The sequence below is a fragment of the Eriocheir sinensis genome, chromosome 6, assembly GCF_024679095.1.
Source record: "Eriocheir sinensis breed Jianghai 21 chromosome 6, ASM2467909v1, whole genome shotgun sequence".
Lineage (NCBI taxonomy): Eukaryota > Metazoa > Arthropoda > Malacostraca > Decapoda > Varunidae > Eriocheir > Eriocheir sinensis.
The window spans coordinates 1,069,532-1,097,072 of NC_066514.1; the positions used below are offsets into that span (position 1 = coordinate 1,069,532).

Consider the following 27,541-nt stretch of genomic DNA (forward strand, 5'->3'; position numbering starts at 1 on the left):
AGGTCACCTGCGCACCTTTGGGTTAATTAGTAAAAATGTTCCTAGGCCTACTCGGAACCCGTGTTAATTATCCCATCCACCTTATGTATTGCCCCGTGTGTTAAGGGCGTGATTTTAATTTATATAGGTTGGGTAAAGGAAATTATACATAACCTAATATATTTCCTGTTTCCAACCTATGTATATTAAGATAACTTATAACTAATTTAACTGGAAGAACCGTGTGACTAATTTAACTAGAATTAAGAACCGTACGTGTCCCATATCCACCTTATATATATTGCTGGAAGGCCAGTATATAGCCCCCATATGTTAAGTTAAGGGCGGGATTTTAATTCATATATAGGTTGGGTAAAGGAAATTATATATACAGCCTTATCTTTTTTAACTTAACATCTTAACTTAACTAATTTAACTCGAAGAACCGTGTCCCATCCACCTTATATGTATTGCCCCGTGTGTTATATTAAGGGCGGGATTTTAATTTATATAGGTTGGGTAAAGGAAATTATATATACAGCCTTATATTTCCTGTTTCCAACCTATTAAGATAACTTATAACTAATTTAACTCGGAAATGTTCCTAGGCCTACTCGGAACCCGTGTTAATTATCCCATCCACCTTATGTATTGCCCCGTGTGTTAAGTTAAGGGCGGGATTTTAATTTATATATAGGTTGGGTAAAGGAAATTATATATACAGCCTTATCTTTCCTGTTTCCAACCTATGTATATTAAGATAACTTATAACTAATTTAACTCGAAAATGTTCCTAGGCCTACTCGGAACCCGTGTTAATTATCCCGTCCACCTTATGTATTGCCCCGTGTGTTATATTAAGGGCGGGATTTTAATTTATATAGGTTGGGTAAAGGAAATTATACATAACCTAATATATTTCCTGTTTCCAACCTATGTATATTAAGATAACTTATAACTAATTTAACTAGAAGAACCGTGTAACTAATTTAACTAGAAGAACCGTGTAACTAATTTAACTAGAAGAACCGTGTAACTAATTTAACTAGAAGAACCGTGTAACTAATTTAACTGGAAGAACCGTGTAACTAATTTAACTGGAAGAACCGTGTAACTAATTTAACTGGAAGAACCGTGTAACTAATTTAACTGGAAGAACCGTGTAACTAATTTAACTGGAAGAACCGTGTAACTAATTTAACTGGAAGAACCGTGTAACTAATTTAACTGGAAGAACCGTGTAACTAATTTAACTGGAAGAACCGTGTAACTAATTTAACTGGAAGAACCGTGTAACTATATTTAACTGGAAGAACCGTGTAACTATATTTAACTGGAAGAACCGTGTAACTATATTTAACTGGAAGAACCGTGTAACTAATTTAACTGGAAGAACCGTGTAACTAATTTAACTGGAAGAACCGTGTAACTAATTTAACTGGAAGAACCGTGTAACTATATTTAACTGGAAGAACCGTGTAACTAATTTAACTGGAAGAACCGTGTAACTAATTTAACTAGAAGAACCGTGTAACTAATTTAACTGGAAGAACCGTGTAACTAATTTAACTAGAAGAACCGTGTAACTAATTTAACTGGAAGAACCGTGTAACTAATTTAACTGGAAGAACCGTGTAACTAATTTAACTAGAAGAACCGTGTAACTAATTTAACTGGAAGAACCGTGTAACTAATTTAACTAGAAGAACCGTGTAACTAATTTAACTGGAAGAACCGTGTAACTAATTTAACTGGAAGAACCGTGTAACTATATTTAACTGGAAGAACCGTGTAACTAATTTAACTGGAAGAACCGTGTAACTAATTTAACTGGAAGAACCGTGTAACTATATTTAACTGGAAGAACCGTGTAACTAATTTAACTGGAAGAACCGTGTAACTAATTTAACTGGAAGAACCGTGTAACTATATTTAACTGGAAGAACCGTGTAACTATATTTAACTGGAAGAACCGTGTAACTAATTTAACTGGAAGAACCGTGTAACTATATTTAACTGGAAGAACCGTGTCCCATATCCACCTTATATATTGCCGGAAGGCCAGTATATAGCCCCCATATGTTAAGTTAATTAAGGGCGGGATTTTAATTCATATATAGGTTGGTCAAAGGAAATTATATATACAGCCTTATCTTTCCTGTTTCTAACCTATGTAAATTAACTTAACATCTTAACTTATGTATTGCCCCGTGTGTTATATTAAGGGCGGGATTTTAATTTATATAGGTTGGGTAAAGGAAATTATATATACAGCCTTATCTTTCCTGTTTAATCAATCAATCTAACCTATATGTAAATTAAATTAACATCTTAACTTATGTATTGCCCCGTGTGTTATATTAAGGGCGGGATTTTAATTCATATATAGGTTGGGTAAAGGAAATTATATATACAGCCTTATCTTTCCTGTTTAATCAATCAATCTAACCTATATGTAAATTAAATTAACATCTTAACTTATGTATTGCCCCGTGTGTTATATTAAAGGCGGGATTTTAATTTATATAGGTTGGTTAAAGGAAATTATATATACAGCCTTATCTTTCCTGTTTTCAACCTATGTAAATTATCTTAACTTAACTAATTTAACTCGAAAAACCGTGTCCCATCCACCTTATATAATTACCTAATATTTTACCTGTTTCCAACCTATGTAAATTAAGATTCATTTCCTGTTTCCAACCTATGTAAATGATAATTATTAAGATTCCGTCCTTAACTTAACATCTTAACTAACTTACTCCTTCCACCTTATGTGTATTGCCCCATGTGTTAAGTTAAGGGCGGGATTTTGACATAAGTTGGTCAAAGGAAATTATACACAACTTAATATTTCCTAGCCTAGCTTCTTCTTGGGTGTTTTATGGGGCTAGTTAGGCTGTGGGGCCACTTTTTTTTCCTGTTTTCAACCTATATAAATTAAATCCACCTTATGTATTGCGTATAACCCCATGTGTTAAGTTATAGGCGGGATTTTCATATAGGTTGGTCAAAGGAAATTATATACAACTTAATATTTCCTTGTCTATAGCTTCTTGGGTGTTTTATGGGGCTAGTTAGGCTGTGGGGCCACTTTTTTTTCCTGTTTTCAACCTATATAAATTAAATCCACCTTATGTATTGCGTATAACCCCATGTGTTAAGTTATAGGGCGGGATTTTCATAGGTTGGTCAAAGGAAATTATATACAGCCTTATCTTTCCTGTTTCCAACCTATGTAAATTAAATCCACCTTATGTATTGCGTATAACCCCATGTGTTAAGTTAAGGTTAGGTTAGGTTAGGTTAGATTAGGTTAGGTTAGGTTAGGTTAGGTTGCAACAATAAACTATCAATCAATCAGTTAAGGGCGGGATTTTCATATATAGGTTGGTCAGAGGAAATTATACACAACCTAATATTTTCTGTTTCCAACCTATGTAAATTAAATCCACCTTATAATATGTATTGCGTATAACCCCATGTGTTAAGTTATAGGGGGGGATTTTCATAGGTTGGTCAAAGGAAATTATACACAACCTAATATTTTCTGTTTCCAACCTATGTAAATTAACTTATCATCTAAACTTAACTAATTTAACTCGAAGAACAGTACACGTGTCCCATCCACCTTATATGGGGCGGGATTTTCACATATAGTTAGGTTGGTCAAAGATAAAATTAGTTTACTTGCAATAATAAACTATTTTTTACACAACCTAATAAATTTCCTTCTTCTTCTTGGGTGTTTTATGGGGCTAGTTAGGCTGTGGGGCCACTTTTTTTCCTGTTTCCAACCTATGTAAATTAAATCCACCTTATGTATTGCGTATAACCCCATGTGTTAAGTTAAGGGCGGGATTTTCATAGGTTGGTCAAAGGAAATTATACACAACTTAATATTTCCTAGTCTTCTTCTTCTTGGGTGTTTTATGGGGCTAGTTAGGCTGTGGGGCCACTTTTTTTCCTGTTTTCAACCTATGTAAATTAAATCCACCTTATGTATTGCGTATAACCCCATGTGTTAAGTTAAGGGCGGGATTTTCATATAGTTTGGTCAAAGGAAATTATACACAGCCTATAATATTTCCTGTTTCCAGCCTATGTAAATTAACTTAACATCTTAACTAATTTAACTCGAAGAACCGTGTCCCATCCACCTTATATAGATTGCCCCATATGTTAAGTTAAGGGCGGGATTTTCACATAGGTGGGTCAAAGGATCGAAATTATACACAGCCTATAATATTTCCTGTTTCCAACCTATGTAAATTAAGATTCCGTCCTTAACTACATATATTATTACACCGGATTACAGACGATTTTTTATTTATTTATTTATTTATTTATTTTTTTTGTCTCGTCAGGCCTTCTTGTTGCAAATTAAAGGTAAAAGAAACAATTAAATAGTGGCTCAGCTTAGTTAAGTTCAGGAGTAGCTATAGGCGTGGGATAAGCCTTAATTAAGTACGTTGGTATCGGCTCCCACTTGGCTGTTTCTTTAATTGCTAGCTGCTAGTTCTTTAGTTCCTGTGTTTTTCTGTGTCTTGTTTTCCAGATAGTTTTAATATATTCTTTTCTTTCTTGTATATCTTTGATTCTTTGTTCACCAAAAAGTAGTGATTCTGCTATGATTTTTTCTGTACGTGTTATGAGAAGTTAGCTGTAAGTTAAATTTGCTTCTTATATCTCCCTTCTCCCTTGTATATCTTTGATTCTTTGTTCACCAAAAAGTAGTGATTGTGCTATTATTTTTTCTGTACGTGTTATGAGAAGTTAGCTGTAAGTTAAATTTGCTTCTTATATCTCCCTTCTCCCTTGTTGTTTACCTGCAAGAATAAACTATCAATCATCAATCATCATCTTCATAACCTGTACATTCTAAAATAAAATGTTCTAATGTTTCCTTGTCACAATCACACTCTGTCCTGCCTGGGGGTTGGGATGGCATGCTCCTCCCTTCTCCTTTGTTGTTTTACTTGCAACAATAAACTTTCAATCAATCAATCAGTCATATGGACATCGCTCACTCGATATCTTTCCTTGGTAGCCATTTCTCCAGTTTAAACTTAGCGTGTTAATTGGTTCTTGCTCTCATCATTAATCTTGATTCCCCAGTGTTGTCTATCGAGCTTTCTTCTTCTATATTACTCTTGTATTTTCTGTATATACTTAGTGTAGATTTCTGTTCTGCTTTCCTTCTCCACCTTGATGTATCCCATTCTTTGATTTTTGTTATAATGCTTTAATTCTTTACATCTTTTATTTCTTTAAGTGTCAAGTTCATGTTTTGCTATATACTCTCAGGTCGATCTTAATTTATCCATGTAGTCTTTCCCTTCTCATATTCCTGCATGAATTAAGATCTCTTTCATCAGTTCATTGATCTGTTCTCTTTTAGCATGTGTTTAGTAAATATGATTTTTATTTTTGCATCTCGAGCTACTATTTTTTTTTAGCTGTTGATGTTGCTCCTACTGATTGATTGATAGTTTATTGCTGCAGGTAAACAACAAGGGAGAAGGGAGGAACATGCCATCCCAACCCCCAGGCAGGACAGAGTGTGATTATACAACTATTAATACATGTGTAGGGAGCACCATGAAACTAAAAAGATACAATGGTAGGAAGGAAAGCACAACAAGGGAGGGGGCGGTACCTCCCCCTGGACAATAAGACAATAAAATGTGGGGACGGAGAACATTGCCCAAGCACTAGATGGGGATGAATACAGAGATAGAGTAAATACTAGTCCTTAAATTAAAATACAGCAGAGATAACAGCCTTGTATAGCACGGCAGTAGTGACGCAGCTTGCTATATATGTTGGGACCTGTAAAATGCATCTGTAAACTTTATTTTCTATGCACTGGAGTTTGTCAAGTTATTTTTTCGTGTAGTCAAGTATTTCTGCTCCATATAATATGCCTGCCAGTGTAGATTTCGGCTCCTTCGAACACTTTCATTCCTTTTCCTCCCTCCCAGCGCAAGCCCTCCTTCATTACTTCAGACTGATTGATTGACTGATGGTATTGTTGCAAAAGTAGGATACAACAAAGGAGAGAAACATGCCATATCTCAACCCCCAGGCAATACATAGTGGGATCTGCAAGAATACAAGAAACGTGTACAATAGTCACTACTACTTAACTATTTGTGACAGAAGGGTACGATAAGAAAAAGAAGAAAGAGAAAGAAAGGGAGGAAATAATTATAACATACCTTATTTATGCTCAACACTGGAACGAGAAATATTGGAAATCATTAATTATACAAAGGACAATATTAGTACGTTCGGACACTGGCAGCAACTTCGTTTCGCTATAATGCCTCAAAACTTTATTATTCGCTCAATGCTTCGTTCACTCACAACTTCATTCAACCCCATCCATGACATTTACACTCTTCATAACACAGACCTTGAATCAGTGCACACACACAAGTATCTTAATTAGTGTCCACCTCTTCACTAACTTAAAATTCAACACTCAAATACAGACTTTTTTTATTTTTATTATTATTATTTTTTTTTTTACGTCGTGGTCTATTGCGCCGGTAGGCTTCTTCCCGGTGGATCCTGATGGTCGGCCCAAGGCTTTTTCCCGGTGCTGATGGTCGGCCCAGCCCGTCCTGGCGCAGGCGAGTGTTTATAGTGACGCCATCTTGCATTGGCTCATGCTGCCCTCCCGGAGCTCATCTTTAATCCTAGAATCTAGAGTCCGGGTTGATAGGTGGTCTTCTGGACAGCATGTGGGTAGTTTTAAGCCACTCGGCGGCGGCTGAAAAATCCCAGCTTGGTGGCACCGGGCGGGGATTGAACTCGCATCGTCCCGAACGCGGCGCCGTCACGCTATCCATTCAGCCACCGCCTCCCCCAGTATATATCAGTGTCCCAGCGAACCTGACCCTCGGGTTCCTGAGGAGGAATCTACACAACTGTACACCTGACATAAAACACATAGCGTATAACACACTTATGAGACCAACACCAAAATACTGCTCCACGGTGTTGGATCCTTACATACACAGAAACATTGATGGGTTAGAACATATCAACACCAAGGCTACTACTAGTAGGTTCATACAAACAATTACACTCGAACGCCTGGCATCACAACACGGATCAAACAACAGATAAAGATGGAACCTCTTCACATACGCAGACAAGCACACAGACTTACACTTATGTACAAGGTCACAAACATTTACAGCGTCTTCCAATAAACTATCAATCAATCATTTAGCGTAACCTGTTTTTGGGTCGTGATCTGTAGAGTCCCTTATAGAGTCCCGACTACCTAAGATTTGGACGCCATTATTGGGCCTGTTTTCGCCGGGCTTTTCAAACGCTAGCACACGCTCTCGTGGTGAAAACAGGACCAATAATGACGTCCAAATCTTAGGTTGTCGGGACTCTATAAGGGACTCTACAGATCACGACCCAGAAACAGGTTATGCTAAATGGAAGAGGCTAGTTTTAACATTGCCACTGCTCCACATAGATTCTTACACAACGCAGTCAATGTACTCGTAACACACACAATAATACCAAACATATCACACTAACACTGACACATAGGTCGCTATTGCAAGACACTTTCGCTTCTCACATTACATATTTTTAAAGGTCAAAGAGGGAGTCAGTCGGGTTCTAATGAGTGTTTCTTCAGGTTCACGGTACAGAAGAAGGGTCAGACTACCACCAGGGCCATAGAACTACTCCTGGAAATGCCCACAACTCCTACGAAAGCCTTGTCAAATAGCTGTTCTACCACCAGGGCCATAGAACTACTCCTGGAAATGCCCACAACTCCTACGAAAGCCTTGTCAAATAGCTGTTCTACCACCAGGGCCATAGAACTACTCCTGGAAATGCCCACAACTCCTACGAAAGCCTTGTCAAATAGCTGTTCTACCACCAGGGCCATAGAACTACTCCTGGAAATGCCCACAACTCCTACGAAAGCCTTGTCAAATAGCTGTTCTACCACCAGGGCCATAGAACTACTCCTGGAAATGCCCACAACTCCTACGAAAGCCTTGTCAAATAGCTGTTCTACCACCAGGGCCATAGAACTACTCCTGAAATGCCCACAACTCCTACGAAAGCCTTGTCAAATAGCTGTTCTACCACCAGGGCCATAGAACTACTCCTGGAAATGCCCACAACTCCTACGAAAGCCTTGTCAAATAGCTGTTCTACCACCAGAGCCATAGAACTACTCCTGGAAATGCCCACAACTCCTACGAAAGCCTTGTCAAATAGCTGTTCTACCACCAGGGCCATAGAACTACTCCTGGAAATGCCCACAACTCCTACGAAAGCCTTGTCAAATAGCTGTTCTTCATACAAGCACGCATACTTTCCGGGCACCATACGTGACCGGAACAGCCTCCCTCAACAGGTGTTAGACTGCGGTACAATAGACTCATTCAGAAAACAGATACACACTCACTCACCACAACATACCAACACTAACAATTACACTTGACTCACTTAATTCCCTCCCCTGCACACTCGACTCCCCTGTCCCCCTAGCAGGCAATACAAATATGCGAGTATTATTAACGAGATCAACATCGTAACTCTGCACTCATAACTTATTCACTGCGTACATTTGCGATAATAAACAAACAATCATTCAATCAATCATAATATCATCGCTACACTCGCTCACTATGAGAAACAATATAATGTAAAACTGCTATATAAAAAAAGCTTCACTAATTTAACTTATGTATCGCAGTATTGTACAGCCACATGATTGATTGATAGTTTATTGTTGCAAGTAAACAACAAAGGAGAAGGGAGGAGCATGCTATCCCAACCCCCAGGCAGTACAGAGTGTGATTATACAACTAAGGATATATGTGTAAGTAGCACCAGGAAACTAAAAAAGATATGGTATCTATTCTCGTCACCCTTATCAGTAGTACCACCTCGAGTTCTATACATTTCCCTTCTCCTTTATCTTTCTCCAGTCCTCTCCCTCCCTCGTCTTCACCGATCTGTTTTCTATATAGCTTTCTCCATCCCCCTCCTTAGCTTCACGGCCTTCACCAACATCAATCCAATGCCTCTCTGGGCCAGTTCGACAGTCTAAGTGTCACTGTTATCGCCCAAACCAAACTGTATTTTCCACAATCATCCGTTTAATTCTACTCAGTGCCAGATTCTAAAGAGACTTCCCGCGTGACGTCCTAAAATGTTCTCCTTTTTATACCAACGGCAAACACTAGAACTACAATGGGTCGTATTACTAAAGGTTTCGTCGCCCAAGTTAACATATTTGACAAGGCTTTCGTAGGTGTTTAGGGCATTTCCAGGGATAGTTTTATGGCCCTGGTGGTAGTTTGACCCTTCTTCTGTACCGTGAACCGAAAAGAACACTCATTAGAACTCCACTGATCCCCTCTTTGACCCTTAGAAATAGCTGATGTGAGAAGCAAAAGTGTCTCATAAAACTCTGTCTATATATACCAAGTCAAGTCACTCTGCTTCAAAACTGCGACCGGTACGCGCAGGAGGCGGTTTTGGGGCGGAGCAGCGGGATGACGTCACTTGGAGCCAAAAAAAATACCCGCCAGTTCAGGGGTGACTAAAGTTGGGGCCGTATGTGCACTCTGGATGTACATTCTCGCCTTCTTTCACAGCGCGTTCAGGCAAGCCACTGACGAAAAAATATGTCTTTTTATTGTGCTATTGCGTGACTGTAATTCCAATGCCTACAAACGGCGGGATGGGGTGTGAGGGAGGGCATGATGAAGTGATTGATTTAAATTAGTCCGCCTTTCCTCGTTTTCTCTAAATCCCTGTTTCTACATTCTCTAGTTTGGCTCCAAGCAGTGTCACGCATAAACCACGCCTCGGCCGTGTCTCCTCCCACAAACCTGCGTATGACTTGACTTGCTGTATATAGACTTAGATAATACCGACCAGTGACTTTTCGTAGTATTTTGTGTTTGGTTGGGGAGCTTACAAATGTGCTGTACTGGACTGTAAATTAAACTGGCCCTCTGTCTTCTCGTTCCCTCAGCTGCACAACACTCCTTCAGGATAATTCACTACTCCCCTTCTCTCCTCCCGGGTTCGATTCCCGGGCGTAGTGGAAAATTTTGGGCGGCTTTACCGATACCCTACGCCCCTGTCCACCCAGCAGTGAATGGGTACCAGATATTAATCGGGGGTTGTGTCCCGTCTCCTGGGGTCTGTTCCCTTCTCCTATAATTCCTTCCCCCTCCTGTCTCTCTCCGGCATATGATCACAGATGTTGCGCCGACTAAACGAAACTTTCCTTTTCCCCTTCTTTCCTCAACAGACTCAATAAGTAAAACACGGTAATATTATCAACTTTTATTGCAGAGAACAATTCAACGATAGAACAGGTTTACCGTAAATATCAATAGAAAATATTCAAATAGATCGATACTTTTCATTGGTTTTACTATAATTTACATGTTTTGTTTAATGTTTTGACAGTCGCTGGGGCGGAGAACAGTGAAGTGTTACCTGAAATTGATCGGCAGCTAAAATTAAAATCGAATCACGGAAGACTATATAGTTGAGTGTGCACCCTTCGTTAAGCCCCGTTCACACTCTGCCGACCCTGGGCCACGACAACCCAGCGACTTTTCCATGTGACAAGTTGGTTCCCACGCTCCAAGAAGGCGGGGGAGGTTTTATTGGGGTCCTCGTTGCCAGCATGTCGTGCTAACCCTCACGACTCCAGACTCCCGTCACGACGTCGGCGCAGCATTCGGCAACAGTCTCAAGACCTCTTTCAAGATAAGCCCGACCCTTTCACATCAACACCCAAGACCTCGTGTACCCTAGAGTCGTGGGTAGTCGTGGCCCAGAGTCGGCACAGTGTGATTGGGGCTTTAGATTAATTGTATGTTGTGAATAGACTTATAAATATGATCGTTTAAGAGCTAAAACAGAAAGTAAATACATATGTGCATATATACGAGGAAATAGTCATCTAGAGTTCTCAAAATATTTGCAAGGATATAATGAAAACAAAAGAAAATTACACAGAATTTCACAATATGAAGGATATTGAAATAACAGTAACTATATCGTCACCCTCATAAAAAAATCGCCTGAGTCATTTTTCAGCGACTTCCAGGTTTTTGTCTACATCAATTTTTTTAACACGTGACGCCCAATTTTGTATAGGGTTTGAGTGTTCTAGAATTGGCCTTTTCATTTCTGCCTAAATCTTAAGCCAAATTGATAATGACAGTTCTTTTCCTGTTTCCTGTAAGAGAATATTGACTTAGGCGGTTTGCTTACGAAGGTGACGATATTATGAAAGTTGATAGTAAACGGTAGATAAAATAACAATGCAGAAAATCGTACTAATAATAGTTTATTGAGCTCAGCGCGAAGCAAAGCAAGGAGAGGAGGAAGAAAAAATGAAGGCGACGCGGAGGAGGACGAGGAGGTGGAGGAGGAGAGAGTTGAGGAGGACGAGGAGAACGGCGAAGAGGAATTTCGATGTCCATGTCCTTCAGGGCCTACGGGAGGGCGGCACAGGGAGCAAAGGACCTCCTCGACTCTTCCAATCAAGATAGGAACCAAAGTACAGCCTGTGGGGAAGAGTTATTAAGTATGCAGTAGTTACACAAGGGTTACATGGTAGGCTAAGTCTATATACACCAAGTCAAGTCACGCGCAGGTTTGTGGGAGGAGACACGGCCGAGGCGTGGTTTATGCGTGACGTTGCTTGGAGCCAAACTAGAGAATGTAGAAACAGGGATTTAGAGAAAACGAGGAAAGGCGGACTAATTTAAATCAATCACTTCAACATGCCCTCCCTCACACCCCACACCGCCGTTTGTAGGCATTGGAATTACAGTCACGCAATAGCACAATAAAAAGACATATTTTTTCGTCAGTGGCTTGCCTGAACGCGCTGTGAAAGAAGGCGAGAATGCACATCCAGAGTGCACACACGGCCCCAACTTTAGTCACCCCTGAACTGGCGGGTATTTTTTTTTGGCTCCAAGTGACGTCATCCCGCTGCTCCGCCCCAAAACCGCCTCCTGCGCGTACCGGTCACAGTTTTGAAGCAGAGTGACTTGACTTGGTATATATAGACTTGGGTAGTATTTGTAAGCCGCCCGTATCTATCCTTCCTCTCTGCTTCATTCTTTTCCTTATATAGTTTCTCTGCGGCTCGCCCACGCTACTCACCTCACGTTGCAGTATCCGTAAGGCTCGAGCAGATCCCACGCCCGCTGCACCCGCCGTCCGGACCTACATGTGAGCACCACGTTGTCGTCCTCCGGCATGGGCTTCGGAAACCCATAGCGCTCCATGAAGGCGTTTTCGCTCAGCTGCACCGCCTCCTCCAACTCAGGCACTGGGGAAGGACGGATACAAAAATACGTATGGAAGGAGGAGAGAAGGCTTATGAAAGATGGACACAGAGGGGGAAATCAAGGAGGAGGTTATGGAGAAGAAGGAGAGTGATAGCTTGAAATGGAGGTATAAGAAATGGAACAAGATATATTACTTCTAAATCCATGGTGATTATCAGTTATTGAAATATTGGCACTTAAGGAAGGAAGGGTGTGTGATATTGTGTGTGTGTGTGTGTGTGTGAGAGAGAGAGAGAGAGAGAGAGAGAGAGAGAGAGAGAGAGAGAGAGAGAGAGAGAGAGAGAGAGTTCATGAAAAAAAAGAGGTAGAAGAACTTATATATTTAACGAATTGTGACATATAAGGAAAGAGGTGTGATATTGTGTGTGTGTGTGTGTGTGTGTGAGTGTGAGAGAGAGAGAGAGAGAGAGAGAGAGAGAGAGAGAGAGAGAGAGAGAGAGGTAAAAGAACTTATATATTTAAGAAGAGCGCTGTGATATTGGACAAATTGAAATATGTAGAATAAATAAACAACCGAAGTCAAACAAAGGAAACAGAATAAGGATATAGAGGGAGGATAAGGAAAATTATAGAGTAGAGCGCGGGTTGTGGCGGATGGCCGGAAAAAAAACGTTCGATAACTCCATAAAAAAAAAACGGTCGTGACAAGGGAGAAACTCAACCACAAAGGAAGAATATATGTATTACACGAAATAATGTAGGGGTAAGAAAAATATGGGTAATATATAACACAGAAAATAATGCCCGTGACATTCACCCACACCCAACGTTGCCACATTGTCGTACTCAGCCTTCAATATTTACCGACTTCCCAAAAACTGTCTCCTGTACCCCAATAACGAGATTCACTTATAATTATCGTTAAAATAGATGATTCCTGATTTTTCTTGGCAATAGTTAGGCGTCAGAAACCGGTAAATACGATGCTCTGAGTACGATAATCTGGCATCGGTGTGACAGACAGCAAAGTTGCCAGATTGTCGTACTTAGCCTCCAATACTTACCGACTTCCGAACCAAAACAGTCTCGTGGACCCCAATAAAGACATTCACTTATAATCATCGTTAAAATAGTTAATTCCTGATGTTTCTTGGCAATAGTTAGGCGTCAGAAACCGGTAAATACGATGCTCTGAGTACGACAATCTGGCATCGGTGTGACAGCAAAGATGCCAGATTGTCGTACTCAGCCTCTTATATATACCGACTTCCCAAAAACTGTCTCGTGGACCCCAATAAAGACATTCACTTATAATTATCGTTAAAATAGATGATTCCTGATGTTTCTTGGCAATAGTTAGGCGTCAGAAACCGGTAAATACTATGCTCTGAGTACGACAATCTGGCAACGGTGTGACACTGACAGCAAAGTTGCCAGATTGTCGTACTCAGCCTCTTACCGACTTCCGACCCCAAAACTATCTCGTGGACCCCAATAACGAGATTCACTTATAATCATCGTTAAAATAGTTAATTCCTGATGTTTTTTGGCAATAGTTAGGCGTCAGAAACCGGTAAATACGATGCTCTGAGTACGACAATCTGGCATCGGTATGACAGCAAAGTTGGCAGATTGTCGTACTCAGCCTCTTATATATACCGACTTCCGACCCCAAAACTGTCTCGTGGACCCAAATGAAGACATTCACTTATAATCATCGTTAAAATAGTTAATTCCTGATGTTTCTTGGCAATAGTTAGGCGTCAGAAACCGGTAAATACTAAATACTATGCTCTGAGTACGATAACAACACACACACACACACACACGCGCGTACATGGCAGGTTGTTGCTCCAGGGAAGGCGTCCGGTCTCCCGCAGCTCCCACGGCTGACGAATATCTATGAGAAGCACTCGCGCCTCCTCCAGGGCGGCGCGCAGCTCGTCGAAGGTGATGCCTGGGGTGGGGAAGAGTGGTGAGATGGGGTGACGGGGTGCATGTTATGGGAGTGAGTGGAAGAGAGGGTTGGTGAGTGATGGAGTCGGGGAAAGGGATCATGAGTGTGTTTGTGATGGGAGGGTACCGTACCGTACCTAACCGTACCTAACCGTACCTAACCGTACCCAACCTAACCTAACCTAACCTAACCTAACCTTACCTTACCTAACCTTACCTAACCTAACCTAACCTAACCTAACCTTACCTAACCTTACCTAACCTAACCTAACCTAACCTAACCTAACCTAACCTAACCTAACCTAACCTAACCTTACCTAACCTAACCTAACCTAACCTAACCTAACCTTACCTAACCTTACCTAACCTAACCTAACCTAACCTAACCTAACCTAACCTAACCTAACCTTACCTAACCTTACCTAACCTAACCTAACCTAACCTAATCTAACCTTACCTAACCTTACCTAACCTTACCTAACCTTACCTAACCTAATCTAACCTTACCTAACCTTACCTAACCTAATCTAACCTTACCTAACCTTACCTAACCTAACCTAACCTAATCTAACCTTACCTAACCTAACCTAACCTTACCTAACCTAACCTTACCTAACCTAACCTTACCTAACCTAATCTAACCTTACCTAACCTTACCTAACCTAACCTAACCTAACCTAACCTAACCTAACCTTACCTAACCTAACCTAACCTTACCTAACCTTACCTAACCTAACCTAACCTTACCTAACCTAACCTAACCTAACCTAACCTAACCTAACCTAACCTAACCTAACCTAACCTAACCTAACCTTACCTAACCTAACCTATTAATATACCTGCTCATGGCGTAGAAACCTTGCAAAACTACCCCCAAGGATATGAAACCACCCATAGCAATCCCTGGAACTTCTACGAGAGCCTTTTTAAATGGCTATACTAAGGCGTCGAAACGTTTGAGAATGTGGGTCTAAGACGTGTTGGGAGGAGGAGGATAGTCGTGTTGTGTGTGTGTGTGTGTGTGTGTGTGTGTGTGTGTGTGTGAAAGAAAGGGAGGCGTGGGGTGAGAGTGGGGGAGGGGAAGAGAGGCGTGGTGAGTGTTTGGGAGAGTTGAAGAATTGAATTGAATTGAAATAAACTATATGTAGAGTTGAATTTCGTGCGCAAAGGGTCCGTGAAAAGGGGGGATCGAAGCATTCAATTAGCAAGATCAGAAGAGCAGTCGGCATGAAAATATCGGCAGAAGATAGAAAAAGGAGGCAACATGGCGTTGGAATTAAAGCGACAGAAGACGGTCACTAAGAGGAGGGGAGTTGATGAGACGAAGAGCCCTTTACTCTGTCTAAAATGGCTGTATGTGTGGAACCCCTGAACACGTGAGATGCACACTCCGCACGAGGGTGGAAATGGCTCTTCAGATACATACACTCCATCCCTAGGTCAATGCAACCGATGCAACTTTTTTTTTTTTCTTTTTACAACAAAGGAGACAGCTCAAGGGCACAAAAAAGGAAACAATAATAAAAAAAAAGCCCGCTACTCGCTGCTCCTACAAAAAAGAATCAAAAGAGGTGGCCGAAAGAGAGGTCAATTTCGGGGGGAGAGGTGTCCTGCATCGGGCCCCGCGCCTCTAAGGGCCCCGCGGGGATGACGCCACTCATACGTTATAAGGTCTGTAACACTTGCTCTTCAGCGAGGGAAGGGGAGGTGAGGAGGGATGAGAAGGGAGGAATGGGAGGAGGGGATGAGAAGGGAGGAAAGGAGGCTAAGCGCTCTGCAATATCTAGCCTTAATTAAGTTCTTTAACTCCTCTTGGAATAACCTTCTGTTACAAGATGTTGAGTAATGCAGAGTTGAGTTATGGGCGTAGAAGTGGATAGAACAGTTTTGGAAAGATCATTATTGAACAATATAAAGAGAGTGGGAGATAGAATAGCGCCCAGGGGAACGCCACTGTTGATAGGTTTCATAAAGAGAAGAACAGTGGCCGTCTTCCACAGTAAAGACTGATCGGGCTGAAAAGAAACTGGCGAGGGATAAAATCCTTAGGGGAGGTATATATATATATATATATATATATATATATATATATATATATATATATATATATATATATATATATATATATATATATATATTTTTTTTTTTTACGTCGTGGCCTATTGCGCCGGTAGGCTTCTTCCCGGTGGATCATGATGGTCGGTCCAATGCTTCTTACCGGTGGGTCCTCATGGTCCTTCTTCCCGGTGGATCCTGATGGTCGGCCCAAGGCTTCTTCCCGGTGGATCCTGATGGTTGGCCCAAGGCTTCTTCCCGGTGGGGCCTGATGGTCGGCCCAGCCCGTTCTGGCGCAGGCGAGTGTTTATAGTGGCGCCATCTTGCATTGGCTCATGCTGCCCTCCCGGAGCTCATCTTTAATCCTAGAATCTAGAGTCCGGGTTGATGGGTGGTCTTCTGGACAGCATGTGGGTAGTTTTAAGCCACTCGGCGGCGGCTGAAAAATCCCAGCTTGGTGGCACCGGGCGGGGATTGAACTCGCGTCGTCTTGAACGCGGCGCCGTCACGCTATTCATTCAGGCAACACTCCCGAGTAAATCTATCTTTTACGTAGGGTTTCAAAATTAACATTGCCAGGAATTTATGAATGTGGGGATAGAGTTATGTTGGTGAAAAGGAAACGCTCAGGTGTCTTACAAATATTCCTTTCCTGGGTAGCCTCCCTGTTGGTTTATGTAATGAAATACTTGTGTCTGCAAGGTTTCCTACTTCTACTACTACTACTACCACTACTGATACTACTATTACTACTATTAATTAATATAACTTAACCCGGTATAGCAGCGTCGGGCCAAATTTGTGGCATGATATAAACCCCCCCAAAATAGATGATACATAATCTGATCACAAATGCTTGGATATATATTATGGCATGGTTTGTGTGAGGGGTGATTTTTTCTCATTTTTCTCGCTTGGAGGGACCATTAAGAAACATCATCCCCGCTGCTACCGGGCTAAGTCTAAGAAAGATAGAAAGGGGAATAGAATGAAGAGGGAAATAGAATGGAAGGGGAAGGGAAAGTGTGAAAGGACTTATTTGATAAAGAATAAGCCTCTGCTACTACGACTACTACTACTACTACTTTGGGGAGGCGGTGGCTGAGTCGACAGCGTGACGGCGCCGCGTTCAGGACGACGCGAGTTCAATCCCTTCCCGGTGCCACCAAGCTGGGATTTTTCAGCCGCCGCCGAATGGCTTAAAACTACCCACATGCTGTCCAGAAGACCACCTATCAACCCGGACTCTAGATTCTAGGATTAAAGATGAGCTCCGGGAGGGCAGCATGAGCCAATGCAAGATAGCGCCACTATAAACACTCGCCTGCGCCAGAACGGGCTGGGCCATACCATCAGGCCCCTCCAAAAACAAGCCTACCGGGGCCACAGGCGAAGATGTAAAAAAAAAAAAAAATACTACCACTACTTCTACTACTATTACTACTATTACTACTACCATTGCTACTACTACTGCAACTATACTCACCTATTGGATATTTCACGCCAGGTTTCCGGCAAGTGGTTCTGTTTTGTTGCAAGATGTCGTCGGTCTTATTAATCCGGTCTGGTCGCAACCCAACCACGACTCCAGGTCTTGCGTTCGGCAGTGGGAATCCTCCAGACCCACCAACTAGGCTCGGTCTCTTCGTGGCTGCAGTGGGTCGTCTCGTGGCCTGAGTCGTTTTCGTTGTTGTTGGAGTTGTTGTCGTTGAAGTGGTCTTGTCGGTCGCAGCATTCGTGGTGGAGGGTTTGGGCTGGTCTGTACTGGTATTGGGACTGGTCGTATCTCCTGGTTTGGTCACTGTTTCGCTTGGTTTGGCCTTCTCCGTGTTTGTTCCACTCGTTTCTGACTCTGTTTCACTCGGTTTGGTCTTCGTGTTTGTTCCACTCGTTTCTGACTCAGTTTCGCTCGGTTTGGCCTTCTCCGTGTTTGTTCCACTCGTTTCTGACACTGTTTCGCTAGGTTTGGTCTGCTCCGTGTTCGTTCCACTCGTTTCTGACTCTGTTTCGCTCGGTTTGGTCTTCTCCGTGTTTGTTTCACTCGTTTCTGACTCTGTTTCATTTGGTTTAGCGTCAGTTTCAATTGGTATGGGCAGAGAAATGTCGGCTTCTTCGGGATTGTCTTCATTCACGTCTGGTTGGATATCCGTCATGTTGATCTGGTCAGGTCCGGTTCCAGTTTCGTCAATTTCGCTGGGTGTGTTTTCAGATGCGTCTGTTTCACTTGGAACGGATTCAGGTACGTCGGTATCAACTGGGCTGCCCTCGGGTGTTTCAGTTTCACTTGGTTCAAGCTCAGACAACTCATCTTCTTCGTTTGGACTGGTCTCAGGTACATCAGTCTCGCTTGGAATAACTTCAGGCTCATCGGTCCCTGTCGGATTTGCCTCAGATACTTTAGCTCCATTCGGCTCATCCTCAGACTCACCAGTCAGGTCCGTTTGGCCAGTATTGGTCTCAGATGCCGGAGTTCCGTCTGCCTCGGCCTCCGTTACTCCGTCAGTCGGACTGGGCTCAGTTTGTCCCGCTTCAGTCTGCTCCAAGTCGAACTCGCTGGGGAATGTCACTTGTCCCTTCCCATTCTCCCCTGTCGTCTCCTCCGGTACCTCCTGCGGCCGCGCGGACACTCGGACAACCAGACCGAGGACCACCACGGCCACAGCGACGATAACACCTGCGGGAGTAGCAAACCAGGGTCATATGAGGCTGTGGTTAAACATGGCGGGTTAAGGGGATATTACACTGGGCATATTGGTAATACTTTCTAAGAAGTCCGCCTCCCCATCCGCCACTCCAGCCCCCCCTACCCCCCAAGACAAGCCTGGGGAGCTGTGGGGAACCGGGGATTGGGGGGGAAGCCAAAATCACTGAAAAATGGGCTTCCAAATTTTCCCTAGAAAAATCCCTGAATGAAGGAAACTTCCCTAGTCTCGAAAGTAAGGAAAGTCCTAACTTTATAACCTAACAGCCCCCCTCGCCCCCCTGCTAACCAAGGCTCTGGACCCCCCCCACATGTATGGTGCGCCGGAAATTTTTTTTTTTTTTTTTGTGGGGAGCATATTTAAACTACTCCAACCGAACTTTACGACTCGACCCCCCTCCTAACCCCCCTGGACCCCCCCACATGTAGGGAATTTTCCTTAATTTAGCGATTTTTCTAGGGAAATTTTGGACGCCCATATTTCAGTGATTTTGGCTGTCCCAACCCCAAACCCCGGTTCCCCACAGTTCCCCAGGCTTGTCTTGGGGGTTAGGGGGGACTGGAGTGGCGGAGGGGGCGGCGGACTTCTTAGAAAGTATCACCGGCATATTTAACCATGGATCTTCAGTCAAACCACGATTTCCGCTGGCGTGGTTTTCAATTGTTTGTTGTTATTGCTGCTGATGATGATGGTGAGTAATACCGTCGTCCTTCAGTGAAATCTACCGTAGCTTTGGAAGATCGTGGACACGTCAGAAAACCACGGAAATATGAGAACCACGCCAGCGGAAATCGTGGTTTGACTGAAGATCCACGGAAAATTTGCCCAGTGTAATAGCCCCTTAAAACTAGAGTAGTTCAGCATGCCCTCTAAAGTCAAATTCTCTTACTTTCGATACAATATTACATGCATGCAACACACCATTTCCTCACAACAAAGAAGTGGTTCATGATTTATAAGAAAATTACATAACTTGATCAATAAATTAATATCATTTGTCATGTTATCTCCTATTTCGCTCCGTGATAGAAAACACAAATAAATGATACTATTTTTTTTCCACAAACTTTTACCTCGGCACATTTCTTGTTATTTTTTGAGACAATTTCAGCAGCAATGCAAATGCTTCCCCTCGCGCCCATCACTTTCGCTCAACACAATATTGAATACACTAAATATTCCAAATTGACTTACTGTGAGAGAAAAATCCAAACTTGATACATACTTTGCACATATTTTGGTTAGACTTTCGATTGCGATGACGACTCAGTTCATTATATACAGATTTATGAGAAAGATGTTAACAGAAACAAACTACACTTCAGTTATTTGCAATTCAGTGTTCACTGGAAAGAATCTAACGTCGCTCCCAGGCATCTCTCTCTCTCTCTCTCTCTCTCTCTCTCTCTCTCTCTCTCTCTCAGCTCATCTCTCATAGTTTTAGAAAAAAAGCACACACACACACACACACACACACACACACACACACACACACACACACACACACACACACAGAGACATAAAGAAATATAGCTTCCCGCAAAGAAATATAGAGGTTTGGAACACACACACACACACACACACACACACACACACACACACACACACACACACACACACACAGACACAAAGAAATACAGCTTCCCGCAAAGAAATATAGAGGTTTGGAACACACACACACACACACACACACACACACACACACACACACACACACATAAAGAAATATAGCTTAATTCCCGCAAAGAAATATAGAGGTTTGGAACACACACACACACACACACACACACACACACACACACACACACATGTAGCCCAACAGAGAGTGAGTAAAAAGTAATCCCACTCCAATAATTCATCTCCTCCAAAAAAAGGGGATCATACAGATAATGCCACCACCAATAACAGGACACAGACCACAACAAAGGGGAACCTGAGCCCGGGACATGGGGCCAACACGCCAGGAAAGAGCGGCTCCCGTTTCTGTCACCAACATGAAAATGACTCAAAGTGTTGCCAAGTTATCGTACTCAAAACATCGTATTTATCAGTTTCAGGGCCCAAAACTTTCCTACCCACACAGATAACGAGATTCCAGTTAAAGTTCTCGTTAAAAGCATTACTTATTGGCGTTTGTTTGCGATAGCTGTGACTCAGAAACCGGAAAATATACGATGTGCTGAGTGTCTGAATACGATAATTTTGTAACCCTGGCCTCAGACACGAAGAGATAAATAATAGAAATGTTACTTGCAACGAGACTTTCCTTATCAAAAGTAGCGTTAAATCTGATAACACACGTCGATGAGAAACAAGGGTTAAAAGATAAGCTTACGACAAGTAGAAATGTAACACCATGAAAATCTTGTATTGACCTTTTTGTTGCAACATAGGGGTAGGCGGTGGCTGAGTGGTAGCGTGCTGGGCCCACATTCACCACGTGATGGACGACGCGAGTTCGAATCCCCACGCTACCACCTCGGACTTTTCAGTCACCGCCGAGTGGCTTAAAACTGTCCACATGCTGTCCTGAAGACCACCCATCAACCCGGACTCTAGAGGAGACCGTCCAAGTGAATCAAGAACGAGTTCCGGGGGGCAGCATGAGCCGAGAGAAGATGGCGCCACTATAAACACTTGCCTGCGCCATGACGGGCTGGGGCCGACTACCATCCAGGCCCCTCAAGCAAGCCTACCGGCGCTATAGGCATAGACGTAAAAAAAATGCAATATAAAAACTAAAAGCATATTTATGAGCATTATAACTCCTAACTAATCTCTCATCCTCCAGGGGGAAAAAATGTTTGCTGTTCGTTATCTTGCGGGCAATACCAATACCGTAGATACATTCAAGAAGAGGTTAGATAAAGCCATGGATGGTGAGGTAAGGTGGGGTTGAGTATACAGGAGCTGCCTTGTATAGACCAACCGGCCTCCTGCAGACTCCTTACGTTCTTATGTTCTTATGTTCAATTCGGCGGCGGTACAGCGGACGCGGCGGAGGGATCATGTTCGGTATTTTCAGACACTTCCACCTCTTACATCATCTATTTCCAAAGGTCGAAAAGGAAACTAATCTGGTTCTCATAAGTCTTTTTTTAGGTTCAGAGTACGGAAGAAGGGTCAAACTACCAGCAGGGTCATAAAAGTAACTCTGGAAATGCCCCTAACCCCTACGAAAGCCTTGTCAAATATGTGTTCTAAGGTGTCGATCTGTTTGAGAATACGGTCTCAGACGCTTCCACCTCTTACATCACCTATTTCCAAAGGTCAAAAAGGATGGTTCTCATAAGTCTTTTTTTTTAGGTTCAGAGTACAGAAGAAGGGTCAAACTACCAGCAGGGTCATAAAAGTAACTCTGGAAATGCCCCTAACCCCTACGAAAGCCTTGTCAAATATGTGTTCTAAGGTGTCGATCTGTTTGAGAATGCGTCCTTCAGGATTCCCCGTAACGTAAAGGAAATTCATTAGTACTGCCGAAAAGTGGGGGAACTAGACAGTGCTTTACATGTGGCCATCCATCACTATGAGAGACAGGAGGAGGAGAGTGAGTGATCTGATGGCGTTTGAAGTAATGAGAGAGAGAGAGAGAGAGAGAGAGAGAGAGAGAGAGAGAGAGAGAGAGAGAGAGAGTCTCTCTCTCTCTCTCTCTCTCTCTCTCTCTCTCTCTCTCTCTCTCTCTCTCTCTCTCATTACTTCAAACGTCGCCTCTGAGGAAAACTGATCGAATGTTTTAAAATACTTAATGGTTTCACGAATGTAGACAGATCAACATTGTTTATGATCGATGACGCTTTGCGCACGAGGAACAATGGCGTAAAACTCAAATGTAGACAAGTAAATTCAGACTGCACCAAATTTTTCTTCACCAACGTTGTAGTGCGAGAATGGAATAAGCTCCCACCATCAGTGGACCAGTGTAACACGATTGACTCCTTCAAAAACAAGCTCGACCGTCACTTCCTTCAACTTAATATTAACTAGAGTTGAAATGCAACGTTTTGGAGCCATCTGATTAATGTAGTAACTTAGGTTTAAGGACAGACCACCTAGTCTGGACCATGGGGTCTGTGTGGTCTGATTTTCTATGTAAATCTATGTAAATCTTTTCCTGATTATGTGATCATGGAACTTCGGAATATGCCTTCATTTTTTTGTGTGCCTGTGTGCATGTGTTCAATTCACCATGTCTGATTACACTCTGAAATTTGTTATGAGAGAGAGAGAGAGAGAGAGAGAGAGAGAGAGAGAGAGAGAGAGAGAGAGAGAGAGAAGCTCAGGTAGCGGATACTTGGGAACGGCTGGAACCACACACACTAAAGAGATCTCGCTCATACCCGCCCATGCCCAAGTAGCGAGACACAACCCCCGACTGACACCCATTCACTGCTGGGTAGAATGGGGGCAGGGATTAAGGGAAACTACCCATCCGTGTCCACTCAGCTCGGGATACGAACCCGGGATCTCTCGGTTGTGGAGCGAGCGTGCTAACTACTGCACTACAATGCGGTGTGTGTGTGTGTGTGTGTGTGTGTGTGTTTTCGTCGTGGCCTATTGCACCGGTAGGCTTCTTCCTGGTGGATCCTGATGGTCGGCCCAAGGCTTCTTCCCGGTGGATCCTGATGGTCGGCCCAAGGCTTCTTCCCGGTGGATCCTGATGGTCGGCCCAAGGCTTCTTCCCGGTGGATCCTGATGGTCGGCCCAAGGCTTCTTCCCGGTGGATCCTGATGATCGGCCCAAGGCTTCTTCCCGGTGGATCCTGATGGTCGGCCCAAGGCTTCTTCCCGGTGGATCCTGATGGTCGGCCCAAGGCTTCTTCCCGGTGGGGCCTGATGGCCGGCCCAAGGCTTCTTCCCGGTGGATCCTGATGGTCGGCCCAAGGCTTCTTCCCGGTGGATCCTGATGGTCGGCCCAAGGCTTCTTCCCGGTGGGGCCTGATGGTCGGCCCAGCCCGTTCTGGCGCAGGCGAGTGTTTATAGTGGCGCCATCTTGCATTGGCTCATGCTGCCCTCCCGGAGCTCATCTTTAATCCTAGAATCTAGGGTCCGGGTTGATGGGTGGTCTTCTGGACAGCATGTGGGTAGTTTTAAGCCACTCGGCGGCGGCTGAAAAATCCCAGCTTGGTGGCACCGGGCGGGGATTGAACTCGCGTCGTCCTGAACGCGGCGCCGTCACGTTATCCATTCAGCCACCGCCTCCCCATTGCGTGTGTGTGTGTGTGTGTGTGTGTGTGTGTGTGCCGCTGGGCCGTCTGCGTGCATGAACGATCAAAAATTTACATATAATGGCCAGTACATTCCGTTATATGGAAGTATTTTTTTTATATTAGTAAATAGTTGACTAGAGGACAGATGTATTATTTACTAATTATTTCCGCATTATATTTGTTACTTCACTATTGATTAGTTTTACTTAGACTGATATTCTAATTTTGCGCTTTCAGTACGTAGCTTTTAGGCATTATTATTATTATTATTATTATTATTATTATTATTATTATTATTATTATTATTATTATTATTATTATTATTATTATTATTAATATTATTATTATTATTATTAATATTATTATCATTATCATTATCATTATCATTATTATTATTATTATTATTATTATTATTATTGTTATTATTATTGTTATTATTATTTCTATTATCATCATCATTATTGTTATTGTTATTGGGGAGGCTGTGGCTGAGTGTACAGCGTGACGGCGCCGCGTCCAGGACGACGCGGGTTCGAACCCCGCCCGGAGCCACAAGCTGGGTTTTTTTCTGTCACCGCCGAGTGGCCCAAGACTACCCACATGCTGTCCAGAAGACCACCCATCAACCCGGACTCTAGATTCTAGGATGAAAGATGAGCTCCGGGGGCTGGGGCCGACCATCAGGCCATACATATAAAGCCTACCGGCGCCATAGGAGAAAAATATTATTAATATTACTATTATTATTATTCATACTGTTGTTACTGTTATCATTATAATAATAGTAATAACGGTGGCTGAATGGTAGCGTGCTGGGCCCACATTCACCACGTGATGGACGACGCGGGTTCGAATCCCCACGCTACCACCTGGGATTTTTCAGTCACCGCCGAGTGGCTTAAAACTACCCACATGCTGTCCTGAAGACCACCCATCAACCCGGACTCTAGAGGAAACCGTCCACGTGAATCAAGAACGAGTTCCGGGGGGCAGCATGAGCCAAGAGAAGATGGCGCCACTATAAACACTTGCCTGCGCCATGACGGGCTGGGGCCGAACACTATCCAGGCCCCTCAAACAAGCCTACCGGCGCTATAGGCATAGACGTAAAAAAAAAAAAAAGTGCTTCTGATATCCCTTTTGCATAACATTTAGTGATCTTAAATCTATATATAAACATAAAATGACCTGATTTTGTGTATGAATCATTTTAGTTTTGAATTTACTTCATGGAATACTTTATATTCAACACCCGTCTGTGTGAATGGTACTGAAAAAATAAAGAATCATGAATGCGTGTGTGTGTGTGTGTGTGTGTGTGTGTGTGTGTGTGTGTGTGTGTGTGTGTGTGTGTGTGTGTGTGTGTGTGTGTGTGTGTGTGTATTTACCTAGTTGTATTTACCTACTTGTTCTCATAGTTCTGTGTGTGTGTGTGTGTGTGTGTGTGTGTGTGTGTGTGTGTGTGTGTGTCTGTCTGTCTGTCTGTCTGTCTGTCTGTCTGTCTGTCTGTCTGTCTGTGTGTGTGTGTGTGTGTGTGTGTGTGTGTGTGTGTGTGTGTGTGTGTGTGTGTCTGTCTGTCTGTCTGTGTCTCTGTCTGTCTGTCTATCTGTGTGTGTGTGTGTGTGTGTGTGTGTGTGTCTATCTGTCTGTCTGTCTGTCTGTCTGTCTGTCTGTCTGTCTGTGTGTGTGTGTGTGTGTGTGTGTGTGTGTGTGTGTAGCTACCGTGAATGATGACAGGTACTTAACTCTTCCCTCCTCCCTCTTCCTTCCTCCTCCCTTCCTCTTTCCCCTCCCCCTCTTCCTTCCGTCTCCCTTCCCCTGTCCCCTCCTCTCCGTTCCTTCCTCCCCCCATTTATCCTTGCTGCCCCTCCGCCCCCTCACCCTCTGCACCCACACTCTAGTAACCATGGCAGTGAGTGGCAAAACGGAACACGGCCAAGGACGCGGGGAAATAGGGGAGACACACGAGAGGGAAGGGAAATGCGGAGAGAGGAAGAAGAGAACGGAAGGAAGGCACTGAACAGGATGCTATGTACAAGCGCTACTTCTCTCCCTCGTAAAAAATATAAAAAATGGGTATTGTAAAAACATCTGACAAATGGGATGATAAATAAACACTTATGGACTAAAACAGTATACAGTATGGGTCGTATGACAAAACGTATCGCCGCCCAAGAACACATATTTGACAAGGCTTTCGTAGGAGCTGTGGGCATTTCCAGGAGTAGTTTTATGACCCTGGTTGTAGTTTGACCCTTCTTCTGTACCGTGAACCTAAAGAAACACATATTTGACAAGGCTTTCGTAGGAGTTGTTGGCATTTCCAGGGGTAGTTTTATGACCCTGGTGGTAGTGTGAGTCTTCTTCTGTACCGTGAACCTGAAGAAACACTCATTAGAACCCGACTGACCCCCTCTTTGACCTTTGAAAATAGGTGATGTGAGAAGCGAGTATGTCTTTTAATATCAACCTAATATCTCCTCAAAATAAGTAAACTGAATGCCGTCTGAATTATAATTTACAAAACTTCAGCCTACACCCATGTGATAATTACCAGGAACTCTGTGAGGGTAAAGGAGTGAGATATTTAGTTCATGATGTCCTGTGTAGTAGAAGGGTTGTAGGGTAGGCAGTGGCTGAGTGGTAGCGTGCTGGACCCACATTCACCGCGTGATGGACGACGCGAGTTCGTCGGATTTTTCAGTCACCCCCGAGTTCCATAAAACTACCCACATGCTGTCCTGAAGACCACACATCAACCCGGACAATAGAGGAAACCGTCCAAGTGAATCAAGAACGAGTTCCGGGGGGCAGCATGAGCCAAGAGAAGATGGCGCCACTATAAACACTCGCCTGCACCAGAACGGGCTGGGCCGACCATCAGGCCCCACCGGGAAGAAGCCTTGGGCCGACCATCAGGATCCACCGGGAAGAAGCCTTGGGCCGACCATCAGGATCCACCGGGAAGAAGCCTTGGGCCGACCATCAGGATCCACCGGGAAGAAGCCTTGGGCCGACCATCAGGATCCACCGGGAAGAAGCCTTGGGCCGACCATCAGGATCCACCGGGAAGAAGCCTTGGGCCGACCATCAGGATCCACCGGGAAGAAGCCTTGGGCCGACCATCAGGATCCACCGGGAAGAAGCCTACCAGCGCAATAGGCCACGACGTAAAAAAAAAAAAATAATAATAATAATGATATTGATGATGAAAATTAACTGAAATACTGATACTAGTGATAAAAAAATATAAAATCCAGCCGGTGTTCGAAACGCTCAGGTGGCGTCCTTGTTTGTCTCGCTAAGGCCGGGTGGAC

The 27,541-nt window shown here is 43.3% G+C and overlaps 1 protein-coding gene across 1 annotated transcript in view; it reads right to left on the reverse strand.

Moving 5' to 3' along the window:
• Positions 1-11,333: 11,333 nt before the first annotated feature.
• LOC126987217 (cell surface glycoprotein 1-like) overlaps positions 11,334-27,541 on the reverse strand; it is a 37,095-nt gene continuing 20,887 nt past the window's right edge. The window contains exons 2-5 of the mRNA XM_050844037.1: positions 17,803-18,990; positions 14,143-14,262; positions 12,178-12,346; positions 11,334-11,570 (exon numbers count right to left, since the gene is read on the reverse strand). Of these exons, the coding sequence (XP_050699994.1) occupies positions 11,492-11,570; positions 12,178-12,346; positions 14,143-14,262; positions 17,803-18,990 (1,556 nt within the window). The 3' untranslated portion in view covers positions 11,334-11,491. The remainder of the gene's footprint in view (positions 11,571-12,177; positions 12,347-14,142; positions 14,263-17,802; positions 18,991-27,541) is intronic.